The 22684-nt window shown below is 42.3% G+C and overlaps 1 protein-coding gene across 2 annotated transcripts in view; it reads right to left on the reverse strand.

Annotated features, from left to right (window-relative positions):
• Window positions 1-22684, reverse strand: part of grid1b (glutamate receptor, ionotropic, delta 1b) — a 426632-nt gene that overhangs the window by 47290 nt on the left and 356658 nt on the right. For both annotated transcript variants that reach the window (XM_055897543.1, XM_055897462.1), the window contains exons 6-8: window positions 22376-22549; window positions 14851-15012; window positions 13786-13905 (exon numbers count right to left, since the gene is read on the reverse strand). In XM_055897543.1, the coding sequence (XP_055753518.1) occupies window positions 13786-13905; window positions 14851-15012; window positions 22376-22549 (456 nt within the window). The remainder of the gene's footprint in view (window positions 1-13785; window positions 13906-14850; window positions 15013-22375; window positions 22550-22684) is intronic.

The raw sequence follows: 22684 nt of genomic DNA on the forward strand, positions 1-22684 counted from the left end.
GGACAACCATCTCTGCTGCATTCAACCAATCAGGCCTTTATGGTAGAGAGGCCAGACAGAAGCCACTCCTCAGTAAAAGGCACATGACAGCCCGCTCGGAGTTTGCCAAACGGCACCTAAAGGACTCTCAGACCATGAGAAACAAGATTATCTTATCTGATGAAGCCAAGATTGAACTCCTTGGCCTGAATACCAAACGTCACATCTGGAGGAAACCTGGCACCATCCCTATGGTGAAGTATGGTGTTGACAGCATCATGCTGTGGGGATGTTTCCAGCGGCAAGGACTGGGAGACAATTCAGGGTGGAGGGAAAGGTAAACGGAGCAAAGTACAGAGAGATCCTTGATAAAAATCTGCTCCAGAGCGCTCAGGACAACGACCCTACGCACACAGCCAAGACAATGCAGGAGTGGCTTCGGAACAAGTCTCTGAATGTCCTTGAGTGGCCCAGCCAGAGCCCGGACTTGAACTCGATCGAAAATCACTGGAGAGACCTAAAAATAGCTGTACAGCAATGCTCCCCATCCAACCTGACAGAGCTTGAGAGGATCTGCAGAGAACAATAGGAGAAACTCCCCAAATACATGTCTGCCAAGCTTGTAGGGTCACACCCAAAAAGACTCAAGGCTCTAATTGCTGCTAATGGTGCTTCAACAAAGTATTGAGTAAAGGGTCTGAATATTTATGTTTTATGTTTAATACATTTGCAAAAAAATCCCCAAACCAGTTTTTACTTTGTCATTATCAAATCAAATGTAATTAGTCACATGTGCCGAATAAAACAGTGAAATGCTTATTTACAAGCCCCTAACCAACAATGCAGTTTAAAAAATATGAATCAGAATAAGAAATACATGAACAAGTAGTTAAAGAGCAGCAGTAAAATAACAATAGCGAGACTATATACAGGGGGTACCGGTACAGAGTCAATGTGCGGGGGCACCGGTTAGTCAAGGTAATTGAGGAAATATGTACATTTGAACTCGGAAGTTTACATACACCTTAGCCAAATACATTTAAACTCAGTTTTTCAAAATTCCTGACATTTAATCTTAGTAGAAATTCCCTGTCTTATGTAAGTTAGGATCACCACTATATTTTAAGAATGTGAAATGTCAGAATAATAGTAGAGAGAATGATTTATTTCAGCTTTTATTTCTTTCATCACATTCCCAGTGGGCCAGATGTTTACATAACCTCAATTAGTATTTGGTAGCATTGCATTTAAATTGTTTAACTTGGGTCAAACGTTGCGGGTAGCCTTCCACAAGCTTCCCATAACAAGTTGGGTGAATTTTGGCCCATTCCTCATGACAGAGCTAGAGGTCAGGGTTTTGTGATGGCCACTCCAAAACCTTGACTTTGTTGTACTTAAGCTATTGTGCCACAACTTTGGAAGTATGCTTGGGGTCATTGTCCATTTCGAGACCCATTTGCGACCAAGCTTTAACTTCCTGACTGATGTCTTGATATGATGTCAATATATACACATAATTTTCCTACCTCATGATGCCATCTATTTTGTGAAGTGCACCAGTTCCTCCTGCAGGAAAGCACCCCCACAACATGATGCTGCCACTCCCGTGCTTCACGGTTGATATGGTGTTCTTTGGCTTGCAAGGATCCCCCTTTTTCCTCCAAACATAAGGATGGTCATTATGGACAAACAGTTCTATTTTTGTTTCATCAGACCAGAGGACATTTCTCCAAAAAGTACGATCTTTGTCCCCATGAGCAGTTGCAAACCGTAGTCTGGCTTTTTTATGGCGGTTTTGGAGCAGTGGCTTCTTCCTTGCTGTGCGGCCTTTCAGGTTATGTCGATATAGGACTCGTTTTACTGTGGATATAGATACTTTTGTACCTGTTTCCCCCAGCATCTTCATAAGGTCCTTTGCTGTTGTTCTGGGATTGATTCACACTTTTCGCACCAAAGTATGTTAGTCTCTAGGAGACAGAACGCGTCTCCTTCCTAAGCGGTATGACGGCTGCGTGGTCCCATGGTTATGTGTTGTTTATCTTCTTTGGGATAGGGGGCGGCATTTTCACTTTTGGATGAATAGCGTGCCCAGAGTAAACGGCCTCCTACTCAGTCCCAGATGCTAATATATGCATATTATTAATAGTATTGGATAGAAAACACTCTGACGTTTCTAAAACTGTTTGAATGATGTCTGTGAGTATAACAGAACTAATATGGCAGGCAAGAACCTGAGAAGAAATCCAAACAGGAAGTAGGAAATCTGAAGTTTGTAGTTTTTGAACTCAGCCCCTATCGAATACACAGTGGGATATGGGTTATTTTCCACTAGATGTCAACCGTCTTTAGAACGTTGTTTCAAGCTTTTACCGTGAAGGGGGGCCGGATGAGAGCTGTTTGACGAAGGGGTCTGGCAGCAGCCTCGTTCTCAGTCATGCACATTTCACATGAGAGGTAGCTCTCGTTCCATTGCTTTTCTACAGACAATGGACTTCTCCGGTTGGAACATTATTGAACATTTATGATAAAAACATCCTAAAGATTGATTCTATACTTAGTTTGACAAGTTTCTACGACCTGTAATATAACTTTTTGAACTTTTCGTCCGACTGGACCTGAACGCGCATTTGGATTTGTTTACCAAATGCCCTAACAAAAGAAGCTCTTTGGACATAATTGATGGACTTTATGGAATAAATCAAATATTTATTGTTGAACTGGGATTCTTGGGAGTGCATTCTGATGAAGATCATCAAAGGTAAGTGAATATTTATAATGCTATTTCAGACTACTGTTGACGGCGCAACATGGCGGATATTTATTTTGGCTGTTTTGGGCTCTGAGCGCCGTACTCAGATTATGCTTTTTCCGTAAAGTTTTTATGAAATCTGACACAGCGGTTGCATTAAGGAGAAGTTCATCTACATTTCCATGTATAACACATGTATTTTCATCAACATTTATAATGAGTATTTCTGTGAATTCATGTGGCTCTCTGCACAATCACCGTATGTTTTTGAACTACTGAACCTAACGCGCCAATGTAAAATTTGATTTCTTTATATAAATATGCACTTTATCGAACAAAACATACATGTATTGTGTAACATGAAGTCATATGAGTGTCATCTGATGAAGATCATCAAAGGTTAGTGATTCATTTTATCTCTATTTGTGCTTTTTGTGACTCCTCTCTTTTGTGGGAAAAATGGCTGTTTTTCTGTGGCTTGGTGGTGACCGAACATAATCGTTTGTGCAGCTTTCGCTGTAAAGCATTTTTGAAATCAGACACTGTGGCTGGATTAACGAGAATTGTGTCTTTAAAATTGTGCCTAATACTTGTATGTCTGAGAAATTTGATTTATGAGATTTCTGTTGATTTGTATTTGTCACCCTGCAATTTCATTGGCTGTTGGCGAGGGGTTCCGCCAGTCCTAGACAGGTTATACTTGCGTACTTGTTACGAATCCCGCCGAGGATGGTGCCTCTTCCCGTTCGGGCGGCGCTCGGCGGTCGTCGTCTCCGGCCTACTAGCTGCCACCGATCCCCTTTTCTGTTTTCATTTAGGTTTGTCTAATTGGTTACATCTGTTTTGTGTTTAGGTTAGGGTGCTATTTAAACCCAGTTGGCCCGCCGACTTTTGTGCGGGCTTGTTATTCTGTTTGTTGTGGTGGTGTTTTATATAGTGGATTCTGTCCTATTTATGTTGGACAGTATTTTTTGACGCGCCCTTTGTTGTGTGGCGTAGCCGTCTCATAGATTATTTCTGGTTGAAATAATAAATTCCACTTGCTCGGAACTACCCTGCTCTCTGCACCTGACTCCTTCATTTCACCATTGGAATTGTGACAGTACTATTGTTTGTACAGATGGACGTGGTACCTTCAGGCATTTGGAAATTGCTCCCAAGGATGAACCAGACTTGTGGAGGTCTATAATTTTTCTTCTGAGGTATTGGCTGATTTCTTTAGATTTCCCCATGATGTCAAGCAAAGAGGCACTGAGTTTGAAGGTAGGCCCTGAAATACATCCACAGGTACACCTTCAATTGACTCAAATGATGTCAATTAGCCTATCAGAAGCTTCTAAAGACATGACACCATTGTCTGGATTTTTCCAAGCTGTTTAAAGGCACAGTCAACTTAGTGTATGTAAACTTCCTACCTCAGGCGAGCAAAACCTCGAGACTTCCTTAGATATCGTGCACCAGCTGTTGTTTACGTATATGTACAGTCCGCACCCCCCTTGTCTTACCAGACGCCGCTATTCTATCCTGCCGATACAGCGTATAACCAGCCAGCTGTATGTTGATAATGTCGTTGTACAGCCACGACTCCGTGAAGCATAAGATATTACAATTTTTTATGTCCCGTTGGTAGTTTAATCTTCCTTGTAAGTCGTCAATTTTATTTTTCAATGATTGCACATTAGCTAGAAGAACAGGGGGGTTTATTCGATCGCCTATGAATTCTCAGAAGGCAGCCCGACCTCCGTCCTCTTTTTCTCAGTGGGGTATTGTGTGTAGATTGATGAGGGGGGAAAAAGCAATTCAATCAATTTTAGAATAAGGCTGTAACGTAACAAAATGTGGAAAAAGTCAAGGGGTCTGAATACTTTCTGAATGCATTGTATATGATGTAAATAACATGCATCATGACGCATCATATATTAGAACTGCTTGTGATAAAAAAAATACAGAGACATTGGGTTCCTATTTTCACCCCAAATTACAATTGTGCCGAGCTGAAAGCCTGAAAGTTTATACTGCTTGGTAGAAGAAGAGAGATATAAAAAGGTAGGAAAGAAATAGAAAGGTAGAAATTATAAAGTGGTAGCAAAGCGAGAAATGTCATGCCTGTTAGGGCTACATTGAGTGGTCAAAAGGGAATGAAGTCAACAGACAGGAATAAGGAATAACGTTTCAATCTCTATTTAGGCTCTAATCTATAAGACGTTTCATCTGAGCGAAATTGTTACCTTGTGAAAAATAGCATGGTAAAGGCATCGACAGGTAGGGATGGAGATGGAGTTTTAGATAAAGAGAATGTGAAGAATGAAGAAGGGCAAAATATTAAGAAACTAACTGGCATGTTGTCCAGTTTGCGGCATGGTTGCAACATGGTCACAGCTTTACCATGTGCCTTTTACTGAGAAGTGGCTTCCTTCTGGCGACTCTACTATAAAGGCCTGATTGGTTTAGTGCTGCAGAGATGGTTGTCCTTCTGGTAGGTTCTCCCATCTCTACAGAGGAACTCTGGAGCCCTGTCAGTGACCATCGGGTTCTTTGTCACCTCCCTGACCAAGGCCCTTCTCCTCCGATTGCTCAGTTTGGCCGGACGGCCAGCTCTAGCAAGTCTTAGTAGTTCCAAACTTCTTCTATTTAAAAATGATGGAGGCCACTGTGTTCATGGGGACCATCAATGGTGCATAAATACTTTGGTACCCTTCCACAGATCTGTGCCTCGACACAATCCTGTCTTGGAGCTCTTCGACCTCATGGCTTGGTTTCTGCTCTGACACACACTGTCAACGTTATATAGACAGGTGTGTGCCTTTCCAGATCATGTCCAGTCAATTGAATTTACCACAGGTTTACTCCAATCCAGTTGTAGAAACATCTCAAGGATGATCAATGGGAACAGGATGCACCTGAGCTCTATTTCGAGTCTCATAGCATAGAGTATTTCCATTTTTTATAAATGGAATTATTGGCCTGCTTCCATCACTGCAAATCCCAGCAAACACTGCCAACATGCTGCACGCCAAATGGAAGTGCCTTGCCACACACCCACCCCTCTCCCAGACCCACACACACACCCACACACACACCCACACATGAGCCAGCCAGTGCACTGTATAATATCATCACTAATGGCATGGACCAAATCTTCCACCGGACCTAAAGTTTAAGCCTGTTGTAGGCCCATGCCAAGTTTCGTTTGCAACAGGTCATTGCTGCAGCCTACAGAAAATATCATACAGGTTGTCAAAATGTTATAAGATAAGGATTCACGTGCGGGTATAAATTACTACTGAAGGACAATAGGACACACAAGCGAGTATAAATGAGTCAACAGTTGAGTCATTTACTTAATGAAATTACAGCCTGATGCACTCACATCTGTGAATTCAACTTCAATTGCGCTGCTTTCGTGTATCCCGTGTATCGCGAGCAGCGGAGGGAAAGTGTACAGACACAGACACAAGACCTAGATAGGCTACTAAAATGTTGCAGTGTGACTTCAGTTTTTAAAGCTTGAATAACCAAAAAACTAAACCTGCAACAAAACACCAAAGGAGAAACAAACATAATAGTCTATGTCTGGCCCGCAAATTCGTTGTGTTTTTTCAATATGGCTCTTTGACCCCTGCTGTAAAACGCTATGAAATTTAAAAAATATGAGTCAATAAAGCACTTGATAAGCAGGCTTTGACACTTTCCTACTAAAAATTCAGCCTTAGGCAATGACTGACATTTCTCCCAATCATGGAGCATGTCCCTGTTATGTGGGGCGTCGTATGGAGACGTTCACATCTGATAGGCATCCTCCATTTTAATGATGTCTTTCTTCTCCTCAGCAAGCACCAGTGAAAGCATCACTCTACCCAGCAAACAGGCAACATTCCCAGAACATTAGTTAAGATTCCGATTAAGTTCCAGTTAGGATGATAACATCCCAAAAACATTCAGAGAATGTTTTTTATAGCAAAATATTTTATTTTCCAATTTAACGTTTAAAAAAAAAAAATATTCTTGGAATGTTGTCCTAACATTCACTTAAGTGTTGTGCACAACATCTTTATCAACCATCACAGAACATATCTGAAAACTTTATGAAAACTTTTGGGGAAAGGTAATGTACAGGTAATGATTTCCCAGCAAACCAAAATTGGTTCTGTGAAAGTTTCCAGAACATCTGTTAGGTTGTGGCAAAAACTGACCATTCGTGGTGATGATTATAGAATGTTGGTATAAAACGTTCCCAGAACACATTTCTTCTGTTCTTTAATGGTTCCCAGAATATTTCATTAAATTGTGGGAACAGCCTGCTGGGAACACTGTGGGGAAATCACAAAATATACATTCCCAAAACACAAAAACTGTCCAGTTGTGCTGACATTAAGATAATGTTTGTATTCAGGTGCACAACAAGTGGTGCGACAGGGGAAGAGTACAGGAAATTGCAAGCTTCTGCTCTCCTGACTTGGAATACTTGGTCATCAATTGTCCCCCTTTTTACATTTCGTGAGAATTCTCAGGGATTATCGCCATGGCTGTGTACATCCTGCCCCAAGCCAACACCAAAAATGCTCTCAAAGATCTTCATTGGACTGTGAACCAACTGAGGCCGCATACCCAGAGGCAGTGTTCATTGTCGCAGGGGACTTTAACAAAAGTATTTTGAGGGCAGTGCTCCCAAATTATTATCAACATACTGACTGTCCAACTCGCGCAAATTCCATGCTTGGCCACTGCTAAACACCTTTTAGACATCGGTATAAGGCCCTCTCCCATCCTACTTTCCTCAAATCTGACCACGACTCCATTTTGCTCCTCCCCACTTACAAACAAATACTCAAGAGGAACGTTCCGGTGGTCAGGTCTGTACAGCGCTGGTCCAACCAATCAGATTCCAAGGCTGTTTTGAACACGTGGACTGAAATATGATCTGGGTCACCTCTGGGATAACATCAATGAATATGCCAACTCAGTCACCGGATTCATAAAAAAAATGCATAGATGACGTAATACCGATGGTGTTTTTCAAAACTTAAAGTGGCGTTATTTTAAGTGACTAGTGAAACCTCCATTAAATCCATTTATTAATTAAATGTATTAATTGATATAAAAAATGTGGATTGTTGGCAGCCTTGTCGGAAAACTGAAGGAGAGAGATACTGCTTATGAACACAGCAAGGTGACTGGGGACAATTGTATGGTTAAGCAGTACAAATCCAACCTACGCAGATCGATCAAGATTGCGAAACACAAGTATAGGGACAAAGTGGAGGAGCAATTCAGTGGGTTGGACACGAGGCGTTGGTGGCAGGGGCTTCTAACGATCACGGATTAGAAAAAAACAGTCACATCGCGGACACCAACGTTGCCCTACTGGACGAGCTAAACACCTTTTTCTCACACTTCATGCCTAACAACTCTGAGCTGCCGAGGAGAGCCCCTAAAGACAACGAGGGAAACGAACTTACAGTCTACAAGGATGATGTATGTAAGTCATTCAAATGTGTTAACCCTCGCAAGGCAGCCGGTCCTAGCCACACAACGAGGGAAACGAACTTACAGTCTACAAGGAGGATGTATGTAAGTCACTCAAATGTGTTAACCCTCGCAAGGCAGCCGGCCCTAGCCACACCCTCAGAGCATGTGCAGACCAGCTAGCTGTTGTATTTTCAGACATCTCTCTCTAGCTCAGGCCGTTATCCCCATCTGCTTCACGATGTCCATTATCATCCCGTGCCCAAGAAAGGGAAAGTAACTGAACTGAATGGCACCTGACCCATAGAACTCACTTTAGTCATGATGAAGTGCGTCGAGAGGCTGGACAAATACCACATCACCACCTCCTTCCATGACACACTATACCCTCTCCAATTTGCCTACTGTCCGACAGATCCACAGACAACGCATACGCCATTGCACTGCACACTGCCCTCACCCACCTGGACAAAAGGAATGCATATATGGGGATGCTGTTCATCGACTACAGCTTGGCCCTCAATACCATAGTGCCATTTAAGCTCACCACAAAGTTTACAGCCCTGGGACTGAACTCCTGCCTATGCAACTGGCTCCTGGACTTCCTGACGGGCCGCCCCCAGGTGGTGAAGGCAGGTAACATTACCTTCTCCACACTGATCCTCAGTACAGGGGTCCAACAAAGGTGCATCCTCAGTCCCATCCTGTACTCCCTGTATACCCACGACTGTGTGGCCTCACACAGGTCCAACTCCATCATTAAGTTCACTGACGACACGACAATTGTAGGCCTGATTACCAGCAACGACGAGATGGCCTACAAGAAGGAGGTAGGCACACTGATGGCATGGTGCTAGGTTAACAACCTCTCCCTCAACGTCAGCAAAACAAAGAAGCTGATTGTGGATTTCAGGAGGAACCAGGCTGGGCAAGCCCCCATCCTCATCAAAGGGGCCACGTGAAGATGGTCAAAAATGTCAAGTTCCTCAGCATCCACATCGCCGAGGAGCTGAACTAGTTTAACCACACGGACAACGTAAAATCAAATAAAATCAAATAGTATTGGTCACATACACATGGTTAGCAGATGTTAATACGAGTGTAGCGAAATGCTTGTGCTTCTAGTTCTGACAGTGCAGTGCAGCAATGTGCAGTACCACAATGTGGTGAAGAAGGCAAGAGGCTGAATAAATTTGGCCTGTCCCTCGAGGGCCCTCACAATGTTCTACAGGAGCACCATCAAGATCATACTGCCGAGTAGTATAGGAGCATCATTGCAAAACGTGAAAGACTGGCCAGTAGCTCCTAACCCAAACCATCAGGCTGCTGAATAGCCACCACAAGTAAGTATTCTTTTTTTTGTCTGGTTTCGGGGAAATACAGTTTAAGTCCTCATTGTCTGAGACAGAGTCAAGACCAAGTAAATATGTATCCAACACAAGACAGATACACTCAATATATGGTCTCGAGACCGGACTTGAGTACTATAACCCTGGTTCCCATTAGACTGTTCCCAAACCCCCCTGAAACATTCTAGGAACTTTTAAAGAACAAACTAAATGTTTTATGGGAAAGTTCTTGTAATATCAGGTGAATGTTTTTGCTCCCTAAAAGAAACATTGTAGAATCATCTGCCCAACTGGACAGTTTTTGTGCTTTGCGAACATATCTTTTGTGATGTCCCCACATTGTTCTCAACAGACTGTTCCCATAACCTAATGAAGAATTCTGGGAACCTATAAAGGACAGATTAAATGTGTTCTAGGAACGTTCTTGCATCATCAGACAAATGTTTTATACAAACATTATATAATCATCACCACGGCTAGACAGTTTTTGCGTTGTAAGAACATTTCCCGCGACCTAACGATAGTTCTGGGAACTTTCACAGAAACCAATTTTGGTTTGCTGGGTAGACAGTGAGGAGAAACAGAGCTGGTCTCTTCCCTATGGGACAGAGGAGTACACAGTGTCCCGTAATAGTGCGCTTCTTTTGAATAGATCTACTGAGGGAACCAAATAGGGCGCTGGTGGAAGGTAATGACCAATATGGGAAATATAGAGTATTATATGACGCAACAGGGTTGCCATGGCCACATACAGAGTTGTGTTGACAGTGGCCCTGTAGCTGCTTGTCCTACAGTCGTTATCACAGGATGCTTGGCATGTTCTCCCTCAGCCACTACTGACTGGTGTTTGATCAGGCCACTCATGTTAGGGAGCAGGAAATATAGGCTGGCAAAAGCACTACATTAGCTGAAATAATGTGTGTGATTGAAATACAGTAATAGCTTAGCGGTATAGTAGCATGTTACTGTATGGTAGCCTCATAGAAATAGAAGTCATTCACATCTAATTTCTATGGGTAGCCTACTCATTTAGAGTTTGTATGTCTTAAGATGTCGTGCTGAAGCACTTTACAGTCATTCATGTCATTCATGTCGTTCATGTTGTTTATGTCATTCATGTTGTTTATGTCATTCATGTTGTTTATGTCATTCATGTCGTTCATGTTGTTTATGTCATTCATGTCATTCATGTCGTTCATGTCATTCATGTCGTTCATGTTGTTTATGTCATTCATGTCGTTCATGTTGTTTATGTCATTCATGTCATTCATGTCATTCATGTCGTTCATGTTGTTTATGTCATTCATGTCGTTCATGTTGTTTATGTCATTCATGTCGTTCATGTTGTTTATGTCATTCATGTCATTCATGTTGTTTATGTCATTCATGTCATTCATGTCGTTCATGTTGTTTATGTCATTCATGTCATTCATGTCGTTCATGTTGTTTATGTCATTCATGTCATTCATGTCGTTCATGTTGTTTATGTCATTCATGTCGTTCATGTTGTTTATGTCATTCATGTCGTTCATGTTGTTTATGTCATTCATGTCGTTCATGTTGTTTATGTCATTCATGTCGTTCATGTTGTTTATGTCATTCATGTCGTTCATGTTGTTTATGTCATTCATGTCGTTCATGTTGTTTATGTCATTCATGTCGTTCATGTTGTTTATGTCATTAATGTCATTCATGTCGTTCATGTTGTTTATGTCATTCATGTCGTTCATGTTGTTTATGTCATTCATGTCATTCATGTCATTCATGTTGTTTATGTCATTCATGTCGTTCATGTTGTTTATGTCATTCATGTCATTCATGTCGTTCATGTTGTTTATGTCATTCATGTCATTCATGTCGTTCATGTTGTTTATGTCATTCATGTCATTCATGTCGTTCATGTTGTTTATGTCATTCATGTCGTTCATGTTGTTTATGTCATTCATGTCATTCATGTCGTTCATGTTGTTTATGTCATTCATGTCATTCATGTCGTTCATGTTGTTTATGTCATTCATGTCATTCATGTCGTTCATGTTGTTTATGTCATTCATGTCATTCATGTCATTCATGTCATTCATGTCGTTCATGTCGTTCATGTTGTTTATGTCATTCATGTCATTCATGTCGTTCATGTTGTTTATGTCATTCATGTCATTCATGTCGTTCATGTTGTTTATGTCATTCATGTCATTCATGTCGTTCATGTTGTTTATGTCATTCATGTCATTCATGTCGTTCATGTTGTTTATGTCATTCATGTTGTTTATGTCATTCATGTCGTTCATGTTGTTTATGTCATTCATGTCATTCATGTCGTTCATGTCGTTCATGTTGTTTATGTCATTCATGTCGTTCATGTTGTTTATGTCATTCATGTCGTTCATGTTGTTCATGTCATTCATGTCATTCATGTCGTTCATGTTGTTTATGTCATTCATGTCGTTCATGTTGTTTATGTCATTCATGTTGTTTATGTCATTCATGTCATTCATGTCGTTCATGTTGTTTATGTCATTCATGTTGTTTATGTCATTCATGTTGTTTATGTCATTCATGTCGTTCATGTCGTTCATGTTGTTTATGTCATTCATGTCATTCATGTCATTCATGTTGTTTATGTCATTCATGTCGTTCATGTCGTTCATGTTGTTTATGTCATTCATGTCGTTCATGTCGTTCATGTTGTTTATGTCATTAATGTCATTCATGTCGTTCATGTTGTTTATGTCATTCATGTCGTTCATGTTGTTTATGTCATTCATGTCATTCATGTCGTTCATGTTGTTTATGTCATTCATGTCATTCATGTCGTTCATGTTGTTTATGTCATTCATGTCATTCATGTCGTTCATGTTGTTTATGTCATTCATGTCATTCATGTCATTCATGTCATTCATGTCGTTCATGTCGTTCATGTTGTTTATGTCATTCATGTCATTCATGTCGTTCATGTTGTTTATGTCATTCATGTCATTCATGTCGTTCATGTTGTTTATGTCATTCATGTCATTCATGTCGTTCATGTTGTTTATGTCATTCATGTCATTCATGTCGTTCATGTTGTTTATGTCATTCATGTCATTCATGTCATTCATGTTGTTTATGTCATTCATGTCGTTCATGTTGTTTATGTCATTCATGTCATTCATGTCGTTCATGTCGTTCATGTTGTTTATGTCATTCATGTCGTTCATGTTGTTTATGTCATTCATGTCGTTCATGTTGTTTATGTCATTCATGTCATTCATGTCGTTCATGTTGTTTATGTCATTCATGTTGTTTATGTCATTCATGTTGTTTATGTCATTCATGTCGTTCATGTCGTTCATGTTGTTTATGTCATTCATGTCATTCATGTCATTCATGTTGTTTATGTCATTCATGTCGTTCATGTTGTTTATGTCATTCATGTCGTTCATGTCGTTCATGTTGTTTATGTCGTTCATGTCGTTCATGTCGTTCATGTTGTTTATGTCATTCATGTCGTTCATGTTGTTTATGTCATTCATGTCATTCATGTCGTTCATGTTGTTTATGTCATTCATGTCATTCATGTCATTCATGTCATTCATGCCCTATGGGGTTTTCTACTAATGGTTTCTTCTATTGGTCTCATGCCTTCAACACAAATGCATACTAATTCAATTAACTAGTTGGTTGTTATTTCCATTATGTTCCTGTTGAACATAACACCCTGTATGTGTTTTACTAGGACGTATTCACGAAAATGAATAGTTAAGAAAAACATATCTTAGCACTTGACAATTAGCATTACAGAATACAGGGAATTTAGGTAATGTCGGTTAACCTTGTTTTTTCATATATCAATAATGATAACCTAGCTAGATATTGGAGAGTATATGACATTTCTCGGTACAATTGAAACAGATAACTGACAGTATTCTGGCAGGTTCTCGTGTATGCTTTGCCTCAAGGACTGCAGTATGTTCCACAGGGTGGTTTCCACACTCTGATTTCTGTGTGCTAAAAAACCCACCCCAAGACACCTCAGAAATCGCTGCCAGCAATTTATGGGCCATAACCTCCACTGTTTTAAAGAAATGGTTTACTGACTATCTCGTCGAGGCTTGCTGTGCTGCAATTTCCACTGGGTAGTGCCACAGAGGTCGTAGCTTCAGAACTGCACAGAGAAGAGTAAACTCAAAAACATCTATCAGACTTACAGCCATCTTGAGACAAAGTAGGAGTGACCACCAGCAGCAGAATCATCCTACTCACCCTTTTCACGTCTTTTCCAAACGTCTCACTGAAGCTGGTGCCCAGTATTTCAAACTGGACGTGAGAATTGGATCCGTTCGCTTTGAAATCCATCGTTCCTGTGAGGCCTGTGATATGTCCCTGTGATGGGAGAGAGAGGGAGGGAGATAGAAAGAGAGAGAGAGAGAGAATATAGGATGAACTTCATAGAAAGAGTGAGATCTCACAGAGTCACGTCAAGACCTCCTGTCCAGTTCCAAGCCCTTTAGTATCAAGACCATAACGAAATTGATGCGCTCCCAAAGCCAGTTTAATATTCTGGTTGAATCAGTTTGAACCTGTGACACTGTGATAGGGACAGGCCGAGATCTCTGAGACAAAGATATCTATCCCATGTCCCCCCAGGGATAGATTAGACTCTCTCCACAGCACTCTGTGGCTCATAGAACGTTAAATGAGCATGAAATTGAAGTACACACACACACACACACACACACACACACACACACACACACACACACACACACACACACACACACACACACACACACACACACACACACACACACACACACACACACACACACACACACGGCAATACTACTCTAAAGACATCATTGGAAAAATGGACCCCAAAACCCATGAGTGCCACAAAAAAACATAAGAGTATCTGCAGAGGAGATCTAGTACGAAGCTACTTTAAGTGCTGAAGATATTAAGTCTGGAGAATGGCAATAGCAGAACTGTCAAGGGGGTGGCAACCATCTTCATCTCCCACAGCTGAGCATCTCCAGTTGTAACGCAAGTAGAGTGAATTAGATTCAAGGACTGTTTCTTTGACTCTTTTCTGCTTCGGACTTTATTCAAGGCCTTGTGCCCTTCTGCTTTCGAAAAACATTGGATTCACAACCTATGTTCCTTGAAAAACCTTTCAAGTATTCAGCATGATGAAAGTCAATCAATCGCAATCCCAATAAAAAAAGAGATATCTCTGTTTCACTGCAATGGATGGGAAAATCAGGAAAACAATTCATAGAGTATAAGGTTAGAAAAAGGTTCATGTTCACGTTCTGAACTAAAGTTTACCATCTGGATGTTCTCCAGCATGGACCAGCCTCCATTCCAAGGCTTGGTGGACTTCTTGATGCAGTTCAGACTGGCCATGCTGTGCCACTTCCTGTCCACCAACTTCCTCTGGAAGGCGTTGGCCAGTGCCAGCACGCTATCATACAGGTACAGGTTGGACACCTGGAATACAGAGGGAGGAGGAGGGAGAAAACACCATAGAATTAGACATAGGATTCTAGAATGGGCATTAGCATCCTAGTAACGTGCATAACAAACATCCATCTTGGTCAAGAAAACATCCATTCTAGAAACTGATTACATACAGTATCATAAAATGTTCTATCAAACAATACATTTCTAAGATCTCTGTTGAAAACACACACTACAGAGATTCGAGACCACGGAAACCAGTTAAACATGATTAGATCATTGTTGATGCACAACAATAAAATGTAAGCTGCACCATAATGGTTGATGTGTTTGATAGGACTGGTGTGTTTTGGTGTGTTTGATAGGACCATGATTTCCAATGGGTATTGTCTGTTTGTGTGTCATGACGACATGGAAAACTACTGCATAAGCAAAGGTTAGAAAGGCTTTGTAAACAGAGCCCTGTGGTTGTCTGTCAAAGCAGCGCAACAGATGTTGGTCTGGTTCTGATGGGGAGTGAATGGGTGCTAATCTTAGTGACCTCTGGGACTAGGAAGCACTGTGACTGGGAGTAGAAAACAGCTGGGGACATCAGGATCCCACACGAACCCCCCCCCCCCAAAAACACACATGCATCCACACTCACACACACACCCCCGTCTACCACACTCCCCTATCAAAGTGACACACAGCATGACAGCCCCCTTGAGCAGATGTGAGTGCAGTACCAGAGTCAAACCAGAGCCATGGAGCAGAAACAAAATGCACAGTGACAAATAAACAGCGGAGCAGTCCAACTGTTTCAGCTATGAAGGACGCAGGACATCACACTGGGCTGCGATAATGTCATAACCTGCACTGACAATTCATGCCATCTCCATTCTCCAGCATGTTAAAATAACAACATCAAGCAATACGGAGCTGCATCTGCATTATAATACTATAGGCTACATCATACATCCACCCCTCATCATGATATGATTGTGATAACACACATATCTGTTGTAATCATTATTCCTTTTGTCAGGCCCGTAATGTGCAGGCCTACTAGAGGGTTGTAATTCACACAGTAAAGCAGGCTGCACTAGTTTGTGGCCAGAAAAGAAGCCTCAAGAACAGCTATGAGCCAGGCTGGGCTCGGCTAACTGAGTCCAGGCAGGGCTAACTGAGGCTGGACTAAGACTGGGTAGTCTGGCAAACCCGACCCTAGGTAAAAGGGTGTCTGGTTTGAATGACGGACTCTTTAGGCATAGAGGAACTACATCACTGCCTTCATCGATAACGAAAAACTCCCAACAAATTACGAGGCAAACCAAAGTTTGCAGGCAAAACCTTAGCAGTGGTTCATATGATGCAAAATGCAGCTTCATATGACGCAAAATGCATCATACAGGGATGATTTCTGTATTTTGAAGGGTACATAAAGTAGTGGCGTAGACACTGACGTAGTTCCCCTATGACAAAAGAGTCCAACATTGAAACCAGACCCGAGTCACTGCGTTTGCTTAGGGTCAGGTTTACGAGACTAAGGCTGAGCTGGGCTAACTAAGTCTAGGCAGGGCTAAGGCTGGGCCGTTGATAGTACATCTGCCTGGGTAGTGTGTAGCTGAAGAACTGGGAGAGGGACACTGGCTACAACGTCCCCATCACTCCCAACCCCCACGACCTAAATCTTTCCATCAGTGACACTTAGAGTAGGCAAGAAAAGCAACAAATCAAATAAAATTGTATTTGTCACATGCGCCAAATACATCAAGTGTAGACCTTACCAGGAAATGCTTACTTACAAGCGCTTATCCAACAAGCATTTAAAAAAAAAGTAGACTAGAATATATATATATATTCAGTACCAGTCAAAAGTTACTCATTCAAGGGTTTTTCTTTATTTTTACTATTTTCTACATTGTAAAATAATAGTGAAGACATCAAAACTATGAAATAACACATGGAATGATGTAATAACCAAAGGAATGTTAAACAAATCAAAATATATTTAGTATTTTTGTTTCTTCAAAGTAGTCACCCTTTGCCTTGATGGCAGCTTTGCACACTCTTGGCATTCTCTCAACCAGCTTCACCTGGAATGCTTTTCCAACAGTCTTGAAGGAGTTCCCACATATGCTGAGCACTTGTTGGCTGCTTTTCCTTCACTCTGTGGTCCGACTCATCCCAAACCATCTCAAATGGGTTGAGGTCAGGTGATTGTGGAGGCCAGGTCATCTGATGCAGCACTCCATCACTCTCCTACTTGGTCAAATAGCCCTTACACAGCCTGGAGGTGTGTTGGGCCATTGTCCTGTTGAAAAACAAATGATACTCCCACTAAGCGCAAACCAGATGGGATCGCGTGTAGCTGCAGAAGGATGTGGTAGCAATTCTCATTAAGTTTGCCTTGAATTCTAAATAAATAATTGACAGTGTCACCAGCAAAGCACCCCCACACCATCACACCTCCTCCTCCATGCTTCACGGTGGGAACCACACATGCGGAGATCATCCGGTCACCTACTTTGTGTCTCACAAAGACATGGTGGTTGGAACCAAAAATCTCCAATTTAGACTCAACAGACCAAAGGACAGATTTCCACCAGTCTAATGTCCATTGCTTGTGTTTCTTGGCCCAAGCTATTCTCCTCTTCTTATTGGTGCCCTTTAGTAGTGGTTTCTTTGCAGCAAATCGACCATGAAGGCCTGATTCACGCAGTCTCCTCTGAACAGTTGATGCTGAGATGTGTCTGTTACTTGAACTCTATGAAGCATGTATTTTATGCTGTAATTTCTGAGGCTGGTAACTCTAATGAACATATTCTCTGCAGCAGAGGTAACTTTGGGTCTTCCTTTCCTGTGGCGGTCCTCATGATAGCGAGTTTCATCATAGCGCTTGGTTTTTGCGACTGCTCTTGAAGAAAGACATTTTCCGAATTGACTGACCTTCATATCTTAAAGTAATGATGGACTGTCATTTCTCTTTGCTTATTTGAGCTGTTCATGCCATAATACGGACTTGGTCTTTTACAAAATAGGGCTGTCTTCTGTATACCATCCCTACCTTGTCACAACACAACTGATTGGCTCAAATGCAATAAGAAGGAAATAAATTCCACAAATTAACTTTAAACAAGTAACACCTGTTAATTGAAATGCATTCCAAGTGACTACCTCAAGAAGCTGGATGAGAGAATGCCAAGAGTCTGCAAAGCTGTCATCAAGGCAAAGGGTGGCTACTTTGAAGATTCTCAAATATAAAATATATTTTGATTTGATAAACACTTTTTTGGTTACGACATGACTCCATATGTGGTATTTCATAGTGTTGATGTCTTTACTATTATTGTAGAAAATTATTTAAAAAAAGAAAAACCCTTGAAAGAGTAGGTGTGTCCAAATGTTTGACTGATACTGTATATAATAAAATAATAAAATGAAATAAACTAAAGTGAAAAAAAGTAACAAAATAAAATTAAAATAACAATAACGACGCTATATAAATACAGGGGGTACCAATACCGAGTCAATGTGCGGGGAAATAGGTTCGTAGAGGTAATTCAGGTACTATGTACATGTACGTAGGGGTAAAGTAACTATACATAGATAATAAACAGCGAGAAGCAGCAACGTAAAAAAGGGGGTGAATGTAAATAGGCTTGGGGGTATAAGGTGTTAAGGAGCCTTTTGGACTTAGACTTGGCGCTCTGGTACTGCTTGCCGTGCGGTAGTAGAGAGAACAGTCTATGACCAGGGTGGCCCATCCTCTGATTCCGCCTGGTATAGAGGTCCTGGATGGCAGGAAGCTTGGCAACAGTGATGTACTGGGCCGGATTTACTACCCTCTGTAGCGCCTTGCGGTCAGATGCCGAGCAGTTGCCAGGCCAAGCAGTGATGCAACCAGACAGGATGCTCTTGCAGCTGTAGAACTTTTTGAGGATATGAGGACCCATGCCAAACCTTTTCAGTCTCCTGAGGGGGAATAGGCTTTGTCGTGCCGTCTTCACGACTGTCTTGGTGTGTTTGGACCATGATAGTTTGTTAGTGATGTGGACACCAAGGAACTTGAAGATCTTAACCCACTCCATTACATCCCCGTTGATGTGAATGGAGGTGTGCTTGGCCCTCTTTTTCCTGTAGTCCACGATCATCTCCTTTGATCACATTGAGGGAGAGGTTGTTTTCCTGGCACCACAATGCCAGGTTTCTGACCTCCTCCTTATAGGCTGTCTCGTCGTTGTCTGTGATCAGGCTTACCACCGTTGTGTCGTTGGCAAACTTACTGATGGAGTTGTAATCATGTGTGACCATGCAGTCGTGGGTGAACAGGGAGTACAGGAGGGGACTAACCACGCACCCCTGAGGGATGTGATGTGGATCAGCGTGGCAGATGTGTGGTTGCCTACCCTTACCACCTGGTGGCATCCCGTCAGGAACTTCAGGATCAATTTGCAGGGGGAGATGTTTAGTCCCAGTGTTTTAGCTCAGTGATGAGCTGTGAGGGCACTATGGTGTTGAACGCTGAGCTGTAGTCAATGAACAGCATTCTCACATAGGTGATCCTTTTGTCCAGGTGGAAAAGGGCAGTGTGGAGTGCAATAGAGATTGCCTTATCTGTGGATCTGTTGGGGCGGTGTGCGAATTGGAGTGGGTCTAGAGTTTCTGGGATGATGGTGTTGATGTGAGCCATGATGAGACTTTCAAAGCACTTCATGGCTACAGACGTGAGTGCTACGGGTGGTAGTCATTTAGGTCGTTACCTTGGCGTTCTTGGGCACAGGGACTATGGTGGTCTACTTGAAACGTGGGTATTACAGACTCAGTCAGGGAGAGGTTGAAAATATCACTGAAGACACTTGCCAGTTGGTCAGCGCATGCTCTGAGTACGAGTCCTGGTAATCTGTCTGGCCCTGCAGCCTTGTGAATGTTGAGCTGTTTAAAGGTCTTACTCACATCGTCTACTGAGAGCGTGGTCACACAGTCGTCCGTAACACCTGGTGTGCTCATGCATTGTTCAGTGTTGCTTGCCTCAAAGCTAGCATAGAAGCATTTAGCTCATTAAGTCACTGGGCAGCTTGCTACTAGGTTTCCATTTGTAGTCTATAATAGTTAGCAAGCCCTGCCACATCCGACGAGCGTCAGAGCCGGTGTAGTAGGATTCAGTCTTAGTCCTGTATTGAAGCTTTGCCTGTTTGAATATTCTTCAGAGGGCATTGCGGGATTTCTTATAATCGGCCGGATTAGTGTCCAGCTCCCTAAAAGCGGCAGCCCTTTACCTCAGTGCAGATGCCTGTACTACATGGCTTCTGGTTGGGATATGTACGTACGGTCTCTGTAGGGACGACGTCATCGATACACTTATTGATGAAGCCGGTGACTGATGTGGTATACTCCTCAATGCCATCGGATGAATCCCGAAACATATTCCAGTCTGTGCTAGCAAAACATTCCTGTTGCTTAGCATCCACATCATCTGACCACTTCCATGTTGAGCGAGTCACTGGTACTTCCTGCTTGAGTTTTTGCTTGTAAGCAGGAATCAGGAGGATAGAATTGTGGTCAGATTTGCCAAATGGAGGGTGAGGGAAAGCTTTGTACGCATCTCTGTGTGTGGAGTTAAGGTGGTCTAGAGTTTTTTTCCCTTTGGTTCCTTTGACATGCTGGTCGAAATGAGGTAAAACGGATTGACTTTTTCCTGCATTAAAGTCGCCGGCCACTAGGAGTGCCACTTCTGGATGAGCATTCAACAACAACAGCAACAACTCTGCATGTTTACTCCCTTATCACTTCTGTCCTCCCCTCTGCCTTGTTGTTAGTTGTGTCCTTTCCTGTTTCTGTGTTTTGATGATAACCTTCTTATTGCTTCACTATCACAACATGTTCAACCAGAGATCAGCAACAAGTGACCCCGTTAGAAGTCTCCATCGAGAGTTCTGTGATCTCAGTCATACTCATCCCACCCATAGAAGTGGAGTGAATCACTGCATTATGGAGGTGACTTGCTGTGTGCCAGTGTACCGACAGAGTGAAGAAATGCATATGGCTAATTTGTTAATACATGGATAATTTACAGCTTTCCAGGGTTTGAGAACTAGATATAGTAGTGTTAAAAGTGCAAATTCAGCGACAGACTGCTGATGGGGTTTCGCCGGCACCGTGAACCAGCATTTTCCTTGTCATGAGGGTGATTTACCATCAAAGAGTGTTTAACCCTCTTTTGCATTAATTATTGAGATAAGAGCCCCTGGAGGATTTGGGCCATCTGTTAACGGTTAGCGATGGCGAGAGTTCAGGTGGGTTCAAGGAGGTTTTCAGTCAGAGACACCTCTGGTTACATGAAGGTGGAACAGAGGGGAGGGATGTCAGAGAGCAGCATGCATGTGATATCGTTGAGTGGTTTGGCTGAGAATGTCTAGCTGCTATCTAGCTGCCATATCAAAGAGGAATCTTTGATAACTTTGTCATCATATAGTACTTGTGTTGCTTCCTCTGCTGTTACTGTTAAGGGGTAACATACTCAAAAACATATTATTGTCATAAACTGCAGGCAGTGATTACACAGTGTTTACTCCAAGTTTACGAGAATCTCAGATTATTATTTGTTGGATTCTTAGGAATAAAGTGTAGGTTGCTTGGATGAGTAAACTAAAATAACTACTATGAATGGGAAGTTCAGTCTGAAATAGTATTAGGAGACTCAGGGGACTGAAAGCAAAACAACTAATGAGTCAATAGGAATGACAGATCTAACTTCTCTCTTGCCTCCTGGTCTTCTCAACCATAGAAATATAATCTCTAGAATTGGAATCCCCATTCAATGGGTCTAAGTCCCTTCTAGTGATTATATATCTATGCTCTCAACCAACTCTTCCTTATCTGTCCTACAGGCCTCCAAAAGCTGTCACTGTATCCCACCACATGTCAATGGCACAGCCTTGTGTAACATCTCATCATCCATTATCACTCAATGGGAGATAAACTATAGGTGCTGTTGACCTTCAGAGGCCCCCAGGTCATATGCTCAGTGATACTCTAAACAGACATTCTGGGGCTGTACCTGACGTGACATGTGATAGGAGTCACTGACCTCACCCCCAGAGGCAGCATCAGATAACAGCAAAAGTAGACATGGGTACAGCGCTAACATTTCTTCGATATACATAATTGTTGTTTCTTATGTATTTGTTATGATCGGCCTTGAAGATATTAGTAAAGAGCAACTGTAATTTGGCTCTGAATATGATATGTGGGGACTGACAATTTTTCCTGACCAAATCTCCTGACAGGAATAACTCAGGACTCGGACCCCTGGTCAGGTTACAGGGCCAGGAAAGATGCTTGACCCTAGGGATATAAGACCACTGGCCTTGATGTGAAGGTGCATAAAAAGGCCCCTTGTTGAACTGACCTCAAGTGACTGTAAGTATCCTTCCTGGGGGTCACAGAGCAAGGAGGAAATGCGGTGGTTGTTCCTCATGCAGCGCACGCTGCTGTCCCTCCACAGCGGGAAGATCTGACGAATCACTGTCATCCGCCCCAATGCACTGTGGGCCAGCTCCATGATCTCAGTGTCACTGATCTCCTACAGACAGAAGGGGAAAGAAGGGAAGAGAGGGGGAGAAGGGTGAGGAGGGGAGAGGAGGAGAGGGGTAGAGAAGGGGAGAGAGGGAGAGGGGAAGAGAAGGGGAGAGGGTAGAGAAGAGGAGAGGGGAAGAGA

Source organism: Salvelinus fontinalis, chromosome 1 (assembly GCF_029448725.1).
Source record: "Salvelinus fontinalis isolate EN_2023a chromosome 1, ASM2944872v1, whole genome shotgun sequence".
Lineage (NCBI taxonomy): Eukaryota > Metazoa > Chordata > Actinopteri > Salmoniformes > Salmonidae > Salvelinus > Salvelinus fontinalis.